At 53.7% G+C, this 15,956-nt stretch overlaps 2 protein-coding genes across 2 annotated transcripts; one reads left to right on the top strand and one right to left on the bottom strand.

Moving 5' to 3' along the window:
- Positions 1–4,063: 4,063 nt before the first annotated feature.
- LOC102098607 (fibrinogen-like protein 1-like protein) lies at positions 4,064–8,877 on the bottom strand. Its single transcript, XM_005507752.3, has 4 exons — positions 8,848–8,877; positions 7,519–7,662; positions 6,494–6,556; positions 4,064–5,074 (listed from the first exon to the last, which is right to left on the bottom strand). Exons 1-4 carry the CDS (start codon positions 8,849–8,851, stop codon positions 4,446–4,448), a joined length of 840 nt encoding a protein of 279 aa, XP_005507809.2. The 5' UTR covers positions 8,852–8,877; the 3' UTR covers positions 4,064–4,445.
- Positions 8,878–10,948: 2,071 nt separating this feature from the next.
- Positions 10,949–14,372, top strand: LOC102085989 (fibrinogen-like protein 1-like protein). The gene is made up of 3 exons (XM_065037354.1): positions 10,949–11,012; positions 12,971–13,088; positions 13,294–14,372. The coding sequence occupies exons 1-3, from the start codon at positions 10,949–10,951 to the stop codon at positions 13,925–13,927; spliced, it is 816 nt and encodes a 271-aa protein (XP_064893426.1). The 3' UTR covers positions 13,928–14,372.
- The last annotated feature ends 1,584 nt before the right edge of the window (positions 14,373–15,956 follow it).

The raw sequence follows: 15,956 nt of genomic DNA, 5'->3' as shown, positions 1-15,956 counted from the left end.
CGTGCCTCCCTCTGCTCGGCAGTGTCAAGAGCCGGTCTTCACACAGACATCGCCTGGTGTGGCCTCGGGAGGGACCAGGGCCACGGGTGCCCGCGGGGACGGGACGGCCCGAGTGGGAGCAGGTCACAAGGGAACACCCCAGGGAAAGTAGCAAAAGATTCTTCTCCAGAAGACATGATGGCTTCCTAAATAACTAAATCCATCGGAAAGGGTTGGGAAACCCTAAATCAAAGGGAGGGGATTATATTCCCTCTGCCTGGAAGGAATTTTTCTTGTATATCCTGTATATTTTGCTGCATATCCATGCCATGAGATTCTCGGTGCTTTCTTCCTCAGACAGCCTGGCTCCCATCTCCCGTGTGCGCAGCCTGTGCTGTTGGGCTCTCAGGACTCCTTGCAACAGGCGGACAGAGCAGCGAACACGGAAGAGAAAACTGCAGGCTGCAGCTGGACCGCTCGGGCCACGTCCCCAGCTCTCCTCCCCGCTGGAGGCCGCCTGGCAAACCCTGGGGCGAGAGCACCCTCTGGGGACCAGGACACGTGTAAGCTGGGAGACTCTGCATTGCTCGCATCACTTCTTTTCACATTGACTTGGTGTTCTAAGTGCATTTCATGATCATAGAATCATAGAATTGTTTGGGTTGGAAGCAACCTTCAAAGGTCATCTAGTCCAACCCCAATGCAATGAGCACAGACATCTTCAACCAGATCAGGTTGCTCAGAGCTCCATCTGACCTGACCTTGAATGTCTCCAGGGATGGGGCATCAACCACCTCTCTGGGCAACCTGGGCCAGTGTTTCACCACCCTCATTGTAAAAAGTTTCTTCCTCATGTCCAGCCTGAATCTTCCCTCTATTAGTTTAAAACCATCACCCCTTGTCCCGTCACTACAGGCCATACTAACAAATCTGTCCCCATCTTTCTTATAGGCCACTTTTAAGCACTCAAAGGCTGCAATAAGGTCTCCCCAGAGCCTTCTCTTCTCCAGGCAGAACAACCCCAACTTTCCCAACCTTTCCACATAAGAGAGGTGTTCCAGACCACATTGTTGTTTATGTGAATTTGCATATTCAAACCCTATCTCTCTCAGTAGTATGGAAAATTTTCCATTATTCTTCTTCACAGACATTTGAGGATGTAATCACACAGCACTAATTTATTGGGATCTTGGCACAGGGTAATGCTTGCACAAGGAGTCAAACCTCTCAAACAGGACAGTCAATCACTGACTAAATGGTGACAAGGAGTCTCCATTGCACGAGTCCTTGCAGTGGCCTTTCAGAATCACATGATGGAGCCTGCTTGCTTTCTCAGAAAGGGGACATTGCTGGAGAAGGCTGGCTTGTTGCCCTGCACCTCAGTTACTACGGGACAAGCCATCTGAGCCTTTCTGGGGACAGCAGAAGAGATCTTTGGGCACACATCATCCCTAGAGTTCGTAGGAAAAACAAGGTATCACTTGACAAAACTCTCACTGTTTCGGGATAACAAGAAGACGTGGTACAAAAGAGCCTTTTCTCCATCTAGCTAAGGGTGGGATACCTGGTGGGATCCTCCTTCCTGCTGTGGATGAGGAACACGGTGATGGGAGCACAGGTGGGTGCTGCTGCCTTTCACCACATCCCTGGTGCACACTCATCGGTCCTGGAGGGGACGGCGTAAGCGAAGGGTGACTGTGCTGCACGTCTCCAAACTGATCTTAAGACAAGAGAGTTAGCCAAAGAAAAAGATTTCTAAATACAACAAGAAAGCCACAAATTCGACAGCTGAGAACATTTTATTTAAGCGGTTATCTCCTACACTGAGTATAGGCTCTGCTGGGAGCCGGCAGCTGCCTCCTCTTGCCTGCTGTGTGCCTCGTGATTCACTGCAAAGGGGCCTGAGCAGGAGGTGGTAGGAGGCGGGGGGAGAAATACCACTTCAAAAGGCAGATACACAGACCAAGTAAAACTGTAGTGTAAAAAAATCCCACACAAGCATGACAAGATAATAAAAGATTTGTTTTCACCAGCTCTTATTTGCTAGCTTATCTTTCTCCATTTGTGAGGAAGGCAGCTCTCATCTCACCGAGCCAAACACACTACAAATTTCACGTGCTGTTGCAGGCTTTTTTAGCACATTAATATCACAGTGGCTGGAAGCTGAAATGGATGGCATCTGTTGATGTGCTTCTTCCCACAAAGAAGGGAACACATTGATCCTTTCAAGAAAAGCGTAAAGCCATGATTTTTGCGGGAAACATTTTGCTTTGGTGGGTTGGCGGTCAGTGATGGGATTGGTGTGTCCATAGGCTTGACCCTGGCAGAGGTGACACACAGAATCACACAGAATCACGGAGTGTCAGGGACTGGAAGGGACCTGGAAAGCTCATCCAGTGCAATCCCCCCATGGAGCAGGAACACCCAGATGAGGTTACACAGGAAGGTGTCCAGGCGGGTTGGAATGTCTGCACAGAAGGAGACTCCACAACCCCCCTGGGCAGCCTGGGCCAGGCTCTGCCACCCTCACCAGGAACAAGTTTCTTCTCAAACTTAAATGGAACCTCCTGTGTTCCAGTTTGCACCCATTGCCCCTTGTCCTGTCACTGGTTGTCACCAGAAGAGCCTGGCTCCATCCTCCTGACACTCCCCCTTTCCATACTGATCCCCATGAATGAGTCCCCCCTCAGTCTCCTCTTGTCCAGCTCCAGAGCCCCAGCTCCCTCAGCCTTTCCTCACACGGGAGATGCTCCACTCCCTTCAGCATCTTGGTGGCTGCGCTGGACCCTCTCCAGCAGTTCCCTGTCCTGCTGGAACTGAGGGGCCACAACTGGACACAATATTCCAGATGTGGTCTCAGACAGATCCTGCTTGAAGACGTTCGTGCTTTCTGTGCTCTGATGTTAAGTCCTGACATAAATCAGTGCAAGAGTTGGTCTGTCCACTTGCCTGCTGATACCTCGGGACAGAGCTCTTCTGAGCCCTTCCCGTGCTCCCTCACCTTGTTCCTTCCTGCTGGTTCAGATCTGAGTCCCTCCTCCACAAACAAGATCTCTCTCACACAGTCTTAAAATCCCACATCTATATCTATATCTATATCTATATCTATATCTATATCTATATCTATATCTATATCTATATCTATATCTATATCTATATCTATATCTATATCTATATCTATATCTATATCTATATCTATATCTATATCTATATCTATATCATCTATATCTATATATATATATATATATCTCCTTTCCTGGGACATGTTAGTTATATGTGAACTGTGCTAAGCCTGCAGCCTTTCTTTGTTAAGCCTGCAGCCTTTTGTGTGTTTCTGCTCTTGGAGAGACCAGGCAGTGTTTGGGGCGTGCTGTTGGAAAGTCCAAGCAGAGGAACGAGGTGTTTGCAGACGGTTTTGAGGGCAGGCTGCTTCCTTTGCTCACCTGGGGCTTGGGAGATTCCAGGTGACATCCCCCTGCCTGAGGAACATCAGGACACCAATGGACTCATCCTGCTTGCCCGACTGTGGCATTCCCCCTGCGGCAGGCAATGGGAGAGCAGCGGCGCCCAGATGCAAACCTCGATACTGGCAGCAAACCCCCCTGCGAGGAACAGTCCTGCGGGTGCCAGAGCGATGGACTGCAGGAGACGGGAGGTCTTTCCACATGGAGACTTTGAAATCTCTTTTCCATTTCAACATAGCAAAGGCAGGATGGTGCCTCCTCTTCATGCTGCCATCTCTCAGAAGTCATCGTGGCCCTGGCTTAGGAGATGGACTCCACACAGCACTGGGGGATGCGAGATGCATGGACAACGAAACCTAAACCTCAGTGTTGCTGAGAAATGTGAAAAGGTTTTGACATTGGCTTGGCAAAGGCCAAGTCTGCACACAGTATTTCAAGTTTTATTTGTGCATTGCTTTTGTTGTGCTGTCCTCAACGTGTGTCCTACAGAAATGCTGTGCTTCAGTAGTAAAAACCTCCTAACATGTTAACCTCTGTGAGCACTTCAAAGGCTTGAGAGAGACTTTTACAACTGAGACAGATTTTGAATACAGATTTATTTGAATATTTAACAATGCTTAAGCCTGAAATGTAGAAGGTAGAGAGTGGGAATTTGATTGTGCACATTAATATCTTGAGCAAGATCTTCAACAGGTGAAAATTAGGTAGCCTGCCTGAAGTTAAGGATGTAAATTAACCATATCGGTTCACTGGGTTTGGCTGTTTCACATTTTATACGAAGCACAGTACAGACCTGGACACTCCAGATTTTGCAGCACAGTTGAGGGGAAAGAGGAAATCTACAGGAGGGAGAAGAAGTGGAACATGCCTTGTTTTCTTCAGTAGCCAGGATATGGCCAACCCTAGGACACTAGGTTTGGCTGTGACGTGTTTTTCCTTTTTCCATCTCTTTGCAGAGCCAGAATTAGCCTCAGGTTGGACAGAAAGGAAACAAAAATGCAACTAACAGTAGGAAACTGGTTTGATGAGGATGGCAGATGCTCTGCAGTTCCCGTTGCACAGGCCGCCCCATGTTATGGCCCCCCTAACATTCAGCCGCACATAATAACACGCCGAGTACCACCAGCCGCCCCCATAGCTGGAGGCACAGTTACTGCTGGAAGTGTCCTGATCCCGATCTTTAGTAGAGAACTTCATGTTGTCGTGCGTGGCGGAAGCACTGTTCAAGGCCATGCCGTCTCCTGCTGACCCCGAATATGTTCCCAGCCTCAGCCGGTAGCCCTGGGACTCGGTTTCCACACTGAAGAGGTTGTAGTCTGCAAACCTGGCATAGTTCGCAGCATCCCAGATGATAAACCTGACCCGGTAGACCTTCTGCCTGGAGATCTGATGGATGTACTCAGTGCCCAGCCAGTAGTCGGTGTGCACGTTCCCAAAGCCGTACTTGTAGGTGGTCCAGGACTCGGCCCAGGTGATCTCGGTGCTCTGCCGGTTCCTCTGGATGACCGTCCAGCCCCCGTCTGCCACGCTCAAGTTGCAATACACCACAATGGGCTGCAGCCCGGTGGGCTGGATGACATAGATGCCACTGGGGCTGCCAGAAGAGACCTCGCTGCAGTCCCTGGGCCAACCTGGGGAAGGACAGAACATGCAGGACCACCAGACACAGCACCTCCCCCAGTCTGCTTGTCTGGCCCTGGGACAGGGATTTCTAGAAAATGGGCAGATGTGGGATTGTGCCAGAATAGCAAAATCCTGCCACTGCTTCCTACTGCAGGTGTAAAAGCAGAAACTTCTATAAGGGAAATACAGTGATTAAAAGAATATGCATATATTTTGAAGGTATAAGCATAGAAATTACTTCTCCCTGTGGCTCAGGCTCCTGTTTCCTCACTCTTTCCTAGCATTCAGGCGTTTCTCTTCCCTCATAATGATATAGGGATCCAAGTTTAGCTTGAGGAGGGCTCTTATTACGTAGTTATACAGAAGTTTAAATGAGCAAGTGAGCTGTTCCTGCAGCCCCGGTATCCCCTGCATCGCTGCGGTGGGGAAAGAGAAAACCCCGTTCCCTTGGCACTGGATGCCGTGCTCAGGGGTGAGACCCCAGCAGGTGTTGCCCGGGGGCACATCCTCTGCCCGCCCTGTGCGGAGCTTCACAGCACAGGACACGTGGCACGCAAGCAGTGATTGCAAAATCCTTTGGGATTTGTATGGTACGGTGCAATGTGAAGCTGTCAATAGTAATGAGTGATGTCTGTGTGGCCTTGGCCCGTGGAGTGGAGGAGCACATTGAGTCATAGAATCATTGAACCGTTTTGGTTGGAAAAGCCCCTCAAGATCATGGAGTCCAACCATAACCCACCCCTGGCACTGCCCCATGTCCTGAGAACCTCATGTCCGTCTGTCCAACCCTCCAGGGATGGTGACTCCAGCACTGCCCTGGGCAGCCTGTTCCAATGCCCCACAGCCCTTTGGGGAAGAAATTGTTCCCCACATCCAACCTCACCCTCCCCTGGCGCAACTTGAGGCCGTTTCCCCTGCTCCTGGCGCTTGTTCCTGGGGAGCAGAGCCCGACCCCCCTGGCTCCAAGCTCCTTTCAGGCAGTTCAGAGATCAGAAGGTCTCCCCTCAGCTCCTGTTCTCCAGCTGAACCCCCCAGCTCCCTCAGCCGCTCCATCACACTTGTGCTCCAGCCCCTCACCAGCTCCGTTCCCTTCTCTCCACTCGCTCCAGCACCTCAAGGCCTTTCTTGGTGTGAGGGGCCCAAAACTCACCCCAGGACTCGAGGTTTGGCCTCCCCAGGTCCCAGCACAGGGACGGTCACTGCCCTGGGCCTGCTGGCCACACCAGTGCTGTACCAGCCAGGATGTTCACGGCGTTTTGGCCACCCATGCACACGCTGGCCCACGTTCAGCTGCTGTCACCACCATCCCCAGTCTTGCTCCCAGGAGCTGAACTGGGTTATCCCCAGGCTTGTTGCCCACCCACCACTGTTGGACCCTGGTTGCCTGGACCTCTCCCTGTTGCCAGTGGGGTGGTGGGGACACTTACGGTGGTTCGCTGTCTGCTGAGTGTTGCTGGATCTGCTCTGCCGTTCATTCTCTCCATCTTCTTCTACATTGGGAAAACAGAAAGAGTGAGATGAGCAGCCTGTGCCACAGCCCAGGGGCAGCTCCCGCCACACAGGCTGGTACTCCCAGCACTAAGATTTTTCTTGGGCATTTCAACAATGCCACTGAGCTAATTTTTCTTCTTATATGGTAGCTTTTGGTTGTAAACTCTTGAAAGTGGTAAGATACTAGGAAGGGTAACACTCCAGTTATTGGGTGGCTGCCTTTTTGGTCCACTCAGCATTAAGGCTTTGTGGAGATGCATGGAGTGGACAGCATATCCGTGTAGTAGTGGTGGTACAAGGAGATACTGTTGGAAAGGAAGGACTGAGAAGAAGATAGACTGTATATGGTTTCAGATCAAGATTAAACTGTTGAGTTTAATGGTGTGTAAATCTGCATTGCTTCTCAATGATGGTCAAAGGGATTCACATGTTCGTTCTGCTCATAAAGAGCTTCAGAAGCATTCAGAGAGGTACAGGAGCTCAAAGCATGTAAACCAGCAATGTTCTCTTTAGAGAGAAATCGCAACATCCGTATTTGTAAGACAACTTTCCCCAAGAGCCTCCAGTGGCGTGACCTTTATCAGTGATGTGACAAGGTTATTGTATCATTTAGCCATGTGCAGGCCTCAGAAAGCATTTTACTTGGTCACCTATGCAAAGTTTCTCTGAAGTCTCAGTGCTACAGATGGATTGCAGATAGCAACAGAAAAGGTTTTTCCTTCAAATGTCTATGGTTGGCACATGTGGTCCTGTTAATAACAAAGAAGGCTGAACCACAAAATCTTACGATGTTTGGTTAAGATCTGAAACTGGAGGAAGATTTGATCAGGTTCCTTTTATTTCTGAGTGTGACTGCTCTTCCCCAACATTATTTTCCACTTTTCCCTCTCTGTGCAGAGAGGAGAGGGCTCCTGATGCTCAGATGAACGGAGTTTAGGGATGTAAAAGAGAAAACACATACCAGGATGGAGCTCATCCGAATGGAGATTAATGATTTCATCTAAATTTACTTTTAGTCTTTCCAGGTTTTCAATTTCCAGAGCAAGAAGAGGGGCCAGCAGGGCCAGCACCAAGGGGAAGAACAGCAGATTGGAGCGATGAGCAGCTGTAGAAAGAATACACATGGTGAATCTGGAAATGCAAACCCACTGAAAGAGACTTAGCCAACTAAATTCAGCAGAAGTTTAAACAAACTAACAGAATAAATAAATCCACAACATTATGTTTTTACTTCATTGAGCAGCAGAAGTATATAGAACAATTTCCAAAACCAAGCATTCTCATTCTGCAAAGGCATACATCCCTGGAGAGAAACACTTTTCCCCAGAAATTACACTTTACAGGTCTAAGTTTGCAGCTTCTAAGAGCAAGGTCATGCTCTTTGGCTGTGGTCTGCGCTAAAGCGAGGGGCTCTGAGTCCCGGAATGGAGATGTGGAGCCAGCATCAGTGCGTGTGTCGAGAAAAACAGCTCACACTACAGGAGAGCATGCTGGTTTGTAGGAGCTGCTGGGACCTTGGGATAGTCGGGAGCTACTACAGCAGTGACAAACAAGGCACAGGGACCTGAGAGCTTGGAAAGAAAGGACCTGTTGTGGCCACAATGCTGATGGTGCCCTGAGAATCAGGGGCTTCACTTAATTGTCCCCAAAATGTCTCCTCCCAGGAGGGTGCTGGGCAGAGGCTGGAGGCTGCACCTTGTGTCACAGCTGTGGCTGCTGCAGGGATGTGACAGGGTCAGCGCATCCCACTGAAACCTGGGCCCGCACACTGTGCTTTAGAGGACGGTTTCTGCCGCCATCGGAAACCTGAGCACTTTGCCTCCTTGGACCATACCAGATCAGGGCTCTCCCCAACAGTTTGTTCATGCTCAGCTCCATAGATTTGTGCTGACAGCTTGCTCACCCAGCTTCAGTACCCTGAAGGGATTATGGGGTCAATGGGTGATTAATACATTAATTAGCTTCCATTCTGATTTTTAATTTTTATTTTTTTTTTTGTGCTTTGGGCTGTGGCACAAATATAATTTAAACAAATGTTGCCTTTACAACACCACCCAGAGCAGGATGGTTTCGCTTGTGGCCAGGAATGAAGGGGAGAGGATGAGGAGTAGGACAGTCACAGAGACCTACAGCAGGAATAGGGTCATCCCACCATCCCGAGGCCAGAAATGGTCAGTGGGAAAAGCAGAGTCACAGGTGGGGCGGCAGAAGAGCAGGGGCAGGCAGAGGAGACGGGGTGCCCGGCCATAGTGTGGTCCCCCCAGCCCACCCTGTCCCACCCCACACTCACCCATGCCGTCTGCAGGGACCCTGCGGAGCGGGAAGCAGCAGGTTTGGCTGGCGCAGGGTGGCCAACCCCGCCGTTATATAGGGCTCCACGGGTGAGGTGGGACCAGCTGGCCCAAAATACGACACTCACCCCCTCCAGTTGTCACCAGCGTTGGAAATTTATGGTTTGTTTGCCCTCATCTGTAACCACCTCTGTTCATGCACCAGCTGTTGTGCTTCTGTGATAAGAGCTCCTGAATGAACCTCAGCAAACAGCACCTGGTGTTCACACAAAATACCACCAAACCAACAAATGCTTCTGATAAGAACTTTTCTTGAAGTTGTCATTACTTACGGGATTTGAAGCCAAACCCTGTGGGGACATCCTGTGACCCCATGCCAGGGGTTTCTGTTAGACAGCCTCCAGGGTCTGCCCACCCCGGGATGGTGCATCCCCCCAGAGGGAGCCGTGCTCTCTGACCCTGCACCCTGGTCCCCACACACACCAGGGCTGCAAAGGGACCTTGTCCCCAGCCCTGACCCCCCAGTGATGCAACTGCTTGGGCTGGTGTGAGCAGGGAGCCAGTCCCATGGGGCAGCCATGCATGTGGAGGTGTTGTTGCCCAAGTGCTGCTGTGGGGCAGGTCCCACCACCCTCCTGAGGGCTCCAGGGCTGGTGCTGGAGCTGAGGGCTCTGCTGGAGGGTTTAGCTCTGACTGCACAGCTCTGGGTAACCTGGGGAGCAGCCCCTCATCACAGAGCTGGCTGCAGACTTGGTTAATTGGGTGACTGTGGGTTCAGCAGATACTGAGCGGTCCAGTCTGAAACCAGGCTTGCAAACGCACAGGGATGGGAGAGGAGCGCTAAGAAAGGCATTGGCACAGCTTGCCAGAGGTGGCTGATGGCTCAGTGACACTGATCTACGATCATGGTGAGGTATTTATTGATGGCTTGACACCAGCAGGTGCTGAGCTGCCAGAACACGTCCCTGTGCCAGCACCAGGATGCTCCACAGCGTTGCCAGGGACCCACACAGCCTCTGCTGCCACCAAGCTGGTGCTGGCTGCTGGCCCCATGGTGCCTTCATCCCCAGGCCCTTCATCCCCGGGTGGCGTTGCCACCTCTGCTGTCCTTCAGGAGACCAGCAGGTGGTGGTGCAGGTCCCAGCACCAGCCCTGCTGCTGTGACAGCACCTGGCTGTGCCCTGCTCTGGGTTACAGCAAGACTTGTCACCGAGGAACACGTCCTCCCTGGCCCCTTGTGAAATTCCATGTGTATTCACAGGAAAAAAGGGTTCTTGCCATCTCGGCTTGGCAGTATTCTTTGTTGTGGTGTTGGGCAGCAATGAATATCTCAGACCTGATCCAAGGCTGGTCCTCAGCAGTTTCCTTTTAATGAAGCACTTTTCTTCTTACAAGAGCTTCCTAAAGTCCCTTGATAGATAACCCGGGGCTGTAGCATTTGTCTTTGAGACATTACTGGCAGCCAAATTCCAAAAAGATGAAAAGGGCCTTCGCAGCACTTTGAGCCAGCGCCCCACGCCACGCAGGAGCAGGGCCGCTCCCCACACCCACCATGGCACTCGGTGCCAGCACCAGAGCCGAGGTGCCAAGCTGTGGCTGGCATCCCAGTCTGTCACTGTGTGTGACCCTGGTGAGCGCTGGGGTGGCCCTGCGTGCTGTCACCCTTTGGTGCCTCCTGCCACCCTCACACGACAGGGACACCACGGCAAGCTCTCCTTGTGCCGCTGTCCCTGGGAGGAGCAGCGATGGGGCACGAGCAGCCTCGGAGCAGTGATCTCAGCCAGGGCATGCAGACATGGCAAGAGGACCTGAATTACAGGGCGCAGGACAAGAGGCAGCAAGGGGACTGAGCCTCCTGTGCACATGGGGACAGGCGTCTGCCCTTGCTCCTCCCCTGCCCTCCCTCCCGCCATGGGACCTGCTGCTGATGGAAGCATCACCTTCTAGAAGACAGAGTGTGCTGCAGCCAAAGACCCACCACTAGTGACACCCGGGAGTACAAATTGTCCCAATGGGACAGCAGCAGCGTGGGGCAAGCAGAGCCAGCTACAGGTGACAGGTGAGGAGCGGCTGGTGTCTCCCAAGGCATGATGTGAATAGATGGAAGAAGAAGAAGGTGAAGGTTTGGAGGGGAAGCCGGATGAGCAGCGGCTGCAGCCCCTGGGTTTGTCCAGCTGGAGCAGAGCAGACTGAGGGCAGAGCTCATGGGCTGCAGGTTCCTCAGCAGGAGCAGGAGGGGCAGGGTGAGCTCTGCTCTGTGACAGTGACAGACCCAGGGAACGGCAGGAGATGTGCCAGGGAGGGTCAGTGGGACATGAGGAAAAGGTTCTTGACCCAGAGGTGCTGGACACTGAACAGACTCCCCAGGGAGGTGTCACGGCCCCAACCTGACAGTGTTCAAGAAAAGACTGGACAACGTCCTCAGACACACGGGGTGACCTGTGGGGTGTCCTGTGCAGGGATGGGAGTTGGACTCTGTGATCCTTGTGGGTGCCTCCAGCTCAGGACATTTATGATTCTATGATAAGAGGAGAACAAGGATGAGACTCCAACCCAGTCCTGAGAGTTTGCTGAAACGACCCTGTGTGAAACAAGTTACATCTCCCATGACAGATGTGGTTCCAACAGCTGTGGCTGCTGCTGGATGAACTGGCCATGAGATGGAGTCCCAGACAGCACCCAGCCTGGACCAGGCTGCCGGAGCAATGCCCACCCCACATGCAGTGGGGAAGAGCAGAAGGTCGGCAGAGCCTTCCTGAGCCTGCTCCTTCCCACCAAGACTTGTGGGCCACGGAAGGGATGTGTAGGGGAAGAAGAACTGCACACACATCCCCCAGCCTATTTTTGCTCAGAGATGCCCCAACCGCCACGGGGACAGGATGGCCCCTGGAAAGGGGCTCCTTCAGCCCTCGGCCTCTGCTGATCAAGGACAAAAAAGGCGTCAGTGCTCGCAGCCCAGCTCCGGGCCTGGCTCCGTGGCAGCTCTCTGCAGGGGAGCAGCCCAAGACAGACCTCCAGCCATCGCTCAAGTGTCGTGACGTGCTGGGATCCGGTGAATGTTGACAAATCATTGCTCATAGGTTTCACCCTCTTTGATCTCTGAATGAAACAAATCTCCCCTGTGCCCTTTTTGTTCACATTCCTTCTGTTTGCCTTTCCCCTCTGCTTTAGCTCCTTTATTGCCCTGCAGCAGTTGGTAGATCCTCAGAAAGGTTTAACTCCTGGGCAGGTCCAGTATATTGCATTGATAAATGCCCCACAGCTGGGAGGTTAGGAGTCGTTTATTTTTTTTCTCAAAAAAAAAGTTTTAGCGCTTCTTTGTGTAATCTTGAGCAAAGAGAAGCTGCCAGATGGACACACAATGATTACTTTGTCCGTGCAAACAGGGGAGCTGAGTTCCTCATACGGAGGAGATGTGGACAGGCAGGGACCTGGGTATAAAGAGACATGGGCCAGCATGGAGCTGAGGGCAGCGGCACCGACTGCCCAGGCTCCCAGCATCTGATCAGCAGCACACGGCCATGGGTGAGTTCTCCTCTTCCTCACAGCTCCCTTTCTGCAGCACTAGGAAGCCAAGCTAAGTGACAGCAGTGGGGCACCACAGGAGCTGAGGACAACGTCCAGTGTCCATCCCACTCCTCCTCCTTCCACCCACACGTTTCTGTCTAGTTCTCTGTGCTGCCACGGGGCTGTTTCCTGCGTGCTGCGTGCAGTGCACGTGGAGCGCCAGGTTTGTGCACCCAACTCAGCTGCAGTGCTCTGAACCATTTGTTCTGAGCGCTCTTAACACAGATTTACTTCTTTCCCATGAAAATACCCTTTTGCTGCTAGACCTGTAGAAAAAAGCAAACAAACACACCACATTTAAGACAAACATGAGAAAATGTGACTGCAGGTCACTGTCTGGTGCAGGGAAGGGTCCAACCAAGAGGGTGACAAAGCCATTTCTCACCATCCTTCAGCCCTGCATGGGCAGAGCCTGCATCGAAGCTGCAGCTCCCAACACCCCGGGACCCCCCTGTTCTTACCTGTGCCCCATGGCTCTGCCATCCTGGCTCTGAGCTCCCCGGGGCTGTGGGGCTGCCCTGGGATCCTGGCGGTGACGGGCGCTTTCCTCCCCAGGGCTCCAGGCTGGGACACGTTGGCTCTGCAGGGACCTTGTCCTGCCCGCCGTGCTGGGGATGCTGCTCCTCTGTGCCAGCCCAGCGCCAGCGAGCAGGTTCCAGGGTGCTGAGTACGGGTGCTGGGGGGCAGAGATGAGCTGCCGGGTGTGGGTGCAGCTGTGCTGTCCGTTACTGATAAGAGGCATTCCCAGTGTATTCCACTGGTTGTGCAGCACCCAGTGAGATCCAGAATCAGCAGCACCAGTACAGCTGCCCCACAATAACCTGCCAGTACATCCTCCAGGACAGGTCCCTCACATCTCGCTTGACCTGCTGCTGCAGGGTTCCCCCAGACTGCAGCCATCTCCGCAAGACCAGCCCCGGCGGGGTGTACGTCATCCAGCCGGCACATTCTCCTCCACGTGTGGTGTGGTGCGACATGGACACGGAAGGCAAAGGCTGGACTGTTGTCCAGAGAAACTCTCATGACACTGAATTCACATGGAAGCAATCCTGGACCACCTACAAGTATGGCTTTGGGAACGTGCAAGGTGATCACTGGCTGGGCACGGAGTACCTGCACCTGCTGACACAGCAAGGCACCTACAAAGTCCGCTTCGTTGTGCAAAACAGAGCCAATGTCACCCGGTACGCCGAGTACGACATCTTCAGCGTGCAGAGCGAGGCCAGTGGGTACCCGCTGCGGCTGGGCCGGTTCCTGGGCAGTGGGGAGGACTATCTGACCAGCCACCACTCCCGCTACGGGGGCATACACAACAACATGAAGTTCATCACGGCCAACAGGGACCAGGACCAGCACAGCGGGAACTGCGCCAACAGCTACGGGGGCTGGTGGTACGACAAGTGCCAGAACGTCCTGCTCAATGGGAAGAGGTACATCTTCTGGCCAGAAATCTGCTCAAGTGGTGACCGTACATCCTCCCTCATCCTGGTCAAGCCCACAGACGTGTGCTGACCGTGCCGCAGCGCCCAGCCTCCCGGGGGTTTCGGGGAGTGCCACCGTCCCCAGCTCAGTGCCCCGTCCCCCTGCCTGCCAACACCCCGTGCCAGCCCCGGTGCAGATCCTGCGCAGCTGCAGCTCCTGCACCGTCATCAGCTGGAACACAGCGGCTCTGGGGCTCAGGAGCAATTGCCCGGAGCCCCGGGCATGCGGGCAGCTGTGCCCGGTGCCGCAGTGCTGGCCAGCACTGGGACACAGGCACTGGTTTGGGGTGGGTGCCCCCACTCCTGTCCTGGGGAGAGGGAGACAGTGCACGTTCCCTCCCCTGCGCAGTCGGTGTGCCCCTGCTTTGCTCAGGCCCTGCTCCCTGCGTGGGCCCCATAGACCCCACAGCTCTGCTGCCCACGGTGGGAGAAATCGGCTGCAATAAACCCTGGAGCCAGACTTGCTGCCTCGTGTCTGCCTGCTGCAGTGACACTGCACATACACACACACAAGAGGAGTCAAGGCCCCAGGGCAGTGGAGGTTGCTGGGGGCATCTTGTTTGTGGTGCGGGTCCATTTGCTGCACCCCCTGTCTGAATCTCTCTCTTTCCTTGCTGCATTCCATGACACGTCTGGGACAGCCCCATCCTGCAGCCAGGGCTGGGGGTGTCAGGGTGCCCCCTGAGGTTGTCACGTCACAAGGAGCGGGTTCATGCCATGGGGGATCCATCCCTGGCCCAGTCCCCGGGGTCCCTTGGCAGCCCAGGGCTGGATACTGGGGGTGATGCTTTGAGGCCCCGGTGGGGTGGGGACCCCGTGGGTGAGCAGGGGTCTGGGGCACCTCATGGAACTTGTTCTGGGGCCGGGAGGCTCTGTGGGTGGCAGGATGTTGCATGATGGCCACTGCTTTCCCACACTGGAGTGGATAACATGGGGTGATTGGGACCTGCCAAGACCTGGCTGGCCATGGGTGACCCACGCTTGTGTTTTGGTTGGAGGTCAGGGAGCACACGGGGCCTCAGGGATGGCACATCCTGCCCTGGGAGCTGGACCCGCATCCGCACAACCCGCCCCACGGTGATGGTGCCAGCGTGCTGCTGTGGGACTGCTCTGGGATGGGCAGGCGGGAGCGCTGGGCACCAGCGGGAGCACTGGGTGGTGCCCCGTGCAGGCACCAGCCTGCCCAGTGCCTGCCCAGCAGGCACCAAACAGCCCTCCCCTCCGGGCTGGCAGAGCCATGCGAAACACCTGGAGATACCTGTGCTTCCCCAAAGCTTCTCCAGCATCAAAAACATGGAGTTTATTTAAAAGCAGCTCTGCAGAGAAGGACTTGGGAGTTCTGGTCGACAACAGGGGGACCATGAGTCGACAATGCACCCTTGTGGCCAAGAGGACAATGGTACCTGGGGTGTGTGAGGAAGAGTGTGAGCAGCAGGTCAGGGAGGTTGTTCCTCCCCCTCTGCTCTGCCCTGGGGAGGCCAAATCTGGAGTTGTGTGTCCAGTTCTGGGCTCCCCAGTTCAAGAAGGACAAGGAATTACTGGAGAGAGTCCAGCAGAGGGACACAGAGATGCTGAGGGGTCTGGAGCATCTTTGTGATGAGGAGACACTGAGAGAGCTGGGGCTGTTGAGCTGGAGAAGAGAAGCTGAGAGGGATCTGATCCATGGATCAGTAGCTCAGGGTGGGTGTCAGAGGATGGACCAGACTCTGTTCAGTGGTGCCCAACGCCAGGGTGAGGGGCAACGGGCACAGACTGAAACACAGGAGGCTCCATGTGAACATGAGCAGAAACTTGTTTGCTGGGAGGTGCCAGAGCCTGGCCCAGGCTGCCCAGAGCGGGTGTGGAGTCTCCTTCTCTGAGACATTCCAACCGCCTGGACCCACCTGTGTGATCTGCTCTGTGACCCTGCGTGAGCAGGTGGGTTGGACTGGATGATCTCCAAAGATTCCTTCCAACCCCAACCATTCTGTGATTATGTGACTCATTAAAATTAATTCCCTGTTTGATATTTTCCCTGCAATCCCACTGATATTTTTTGTAAGAAACCTGGGACTGCCCTA

The sequence above is a fragment of the Columba livia genome, chromosome 20 (genome assembly GCF_036013475.1).
Source record: "Columba livia isolate bColLiv1 breed racing homer chromosome 20, bColLiv1.pat.W.v2, whole genome shotgun sequence".
In the NCBI taxonomy this organism is placed as follows: Eukaryota; Metazoa; Chordata; class Aves; order Columbiformes; family Columbidae; genus Columba; species Columba livia.
The sequence above is the reverse complement of the archived record's forward strand: the minus strand, read 5'-3'. Positions and strand labels throughout refer to the sequence as shown.

What these genes read in the sequence shown, in the direction of transcription:
- LOC102098607 (XM_005507752.3), bottom strand. An exon ending in TTCGGATGAGCTCCATCCTG is followed by an intron (nt 6,557 to 7,518) that starts GTATGTGTTTTC and finishes TTCCCAATGTAG; the next exon opens with AAGAAGATGGAGAGAATGAA. An exon ending in TCAGCAGACAGCGAACCACC is followed by an intron (nt 5,075 to 6,493) that starts GTAAGTGTCCCC and finishes GTCCTTCCCCAG; the next exon opens with GTTGGCCCAGGGACTGCAGC.
- LOC102085989 (XM_065037354.1), top strand. Translation starts at nt 10,949, where the DNA reads ATGGAAGAAGAAGAAGGTGAAGGTTTGGAGGGGAAGCCGGATGAGCAG. An exon ending in GCAGCGGCTGCAGCCCCTGG is followed by an intron (nt 11,013 to 12,970) that starts GTTTGTCCAGCT and finishes TTTCCTCCCCAG; the next exon opens with GGCTCCAGGCTGGGACACGT. An exon ending in TTCCAGGGTGCTGAGTACGG is followed by an intron (nt 13,089 to 13,293) that starts GTGCTGGGGGGC and finishes CTGCTGCTGCAG; the next exon opens with GGTTCCCCCAGACTGCAGCC.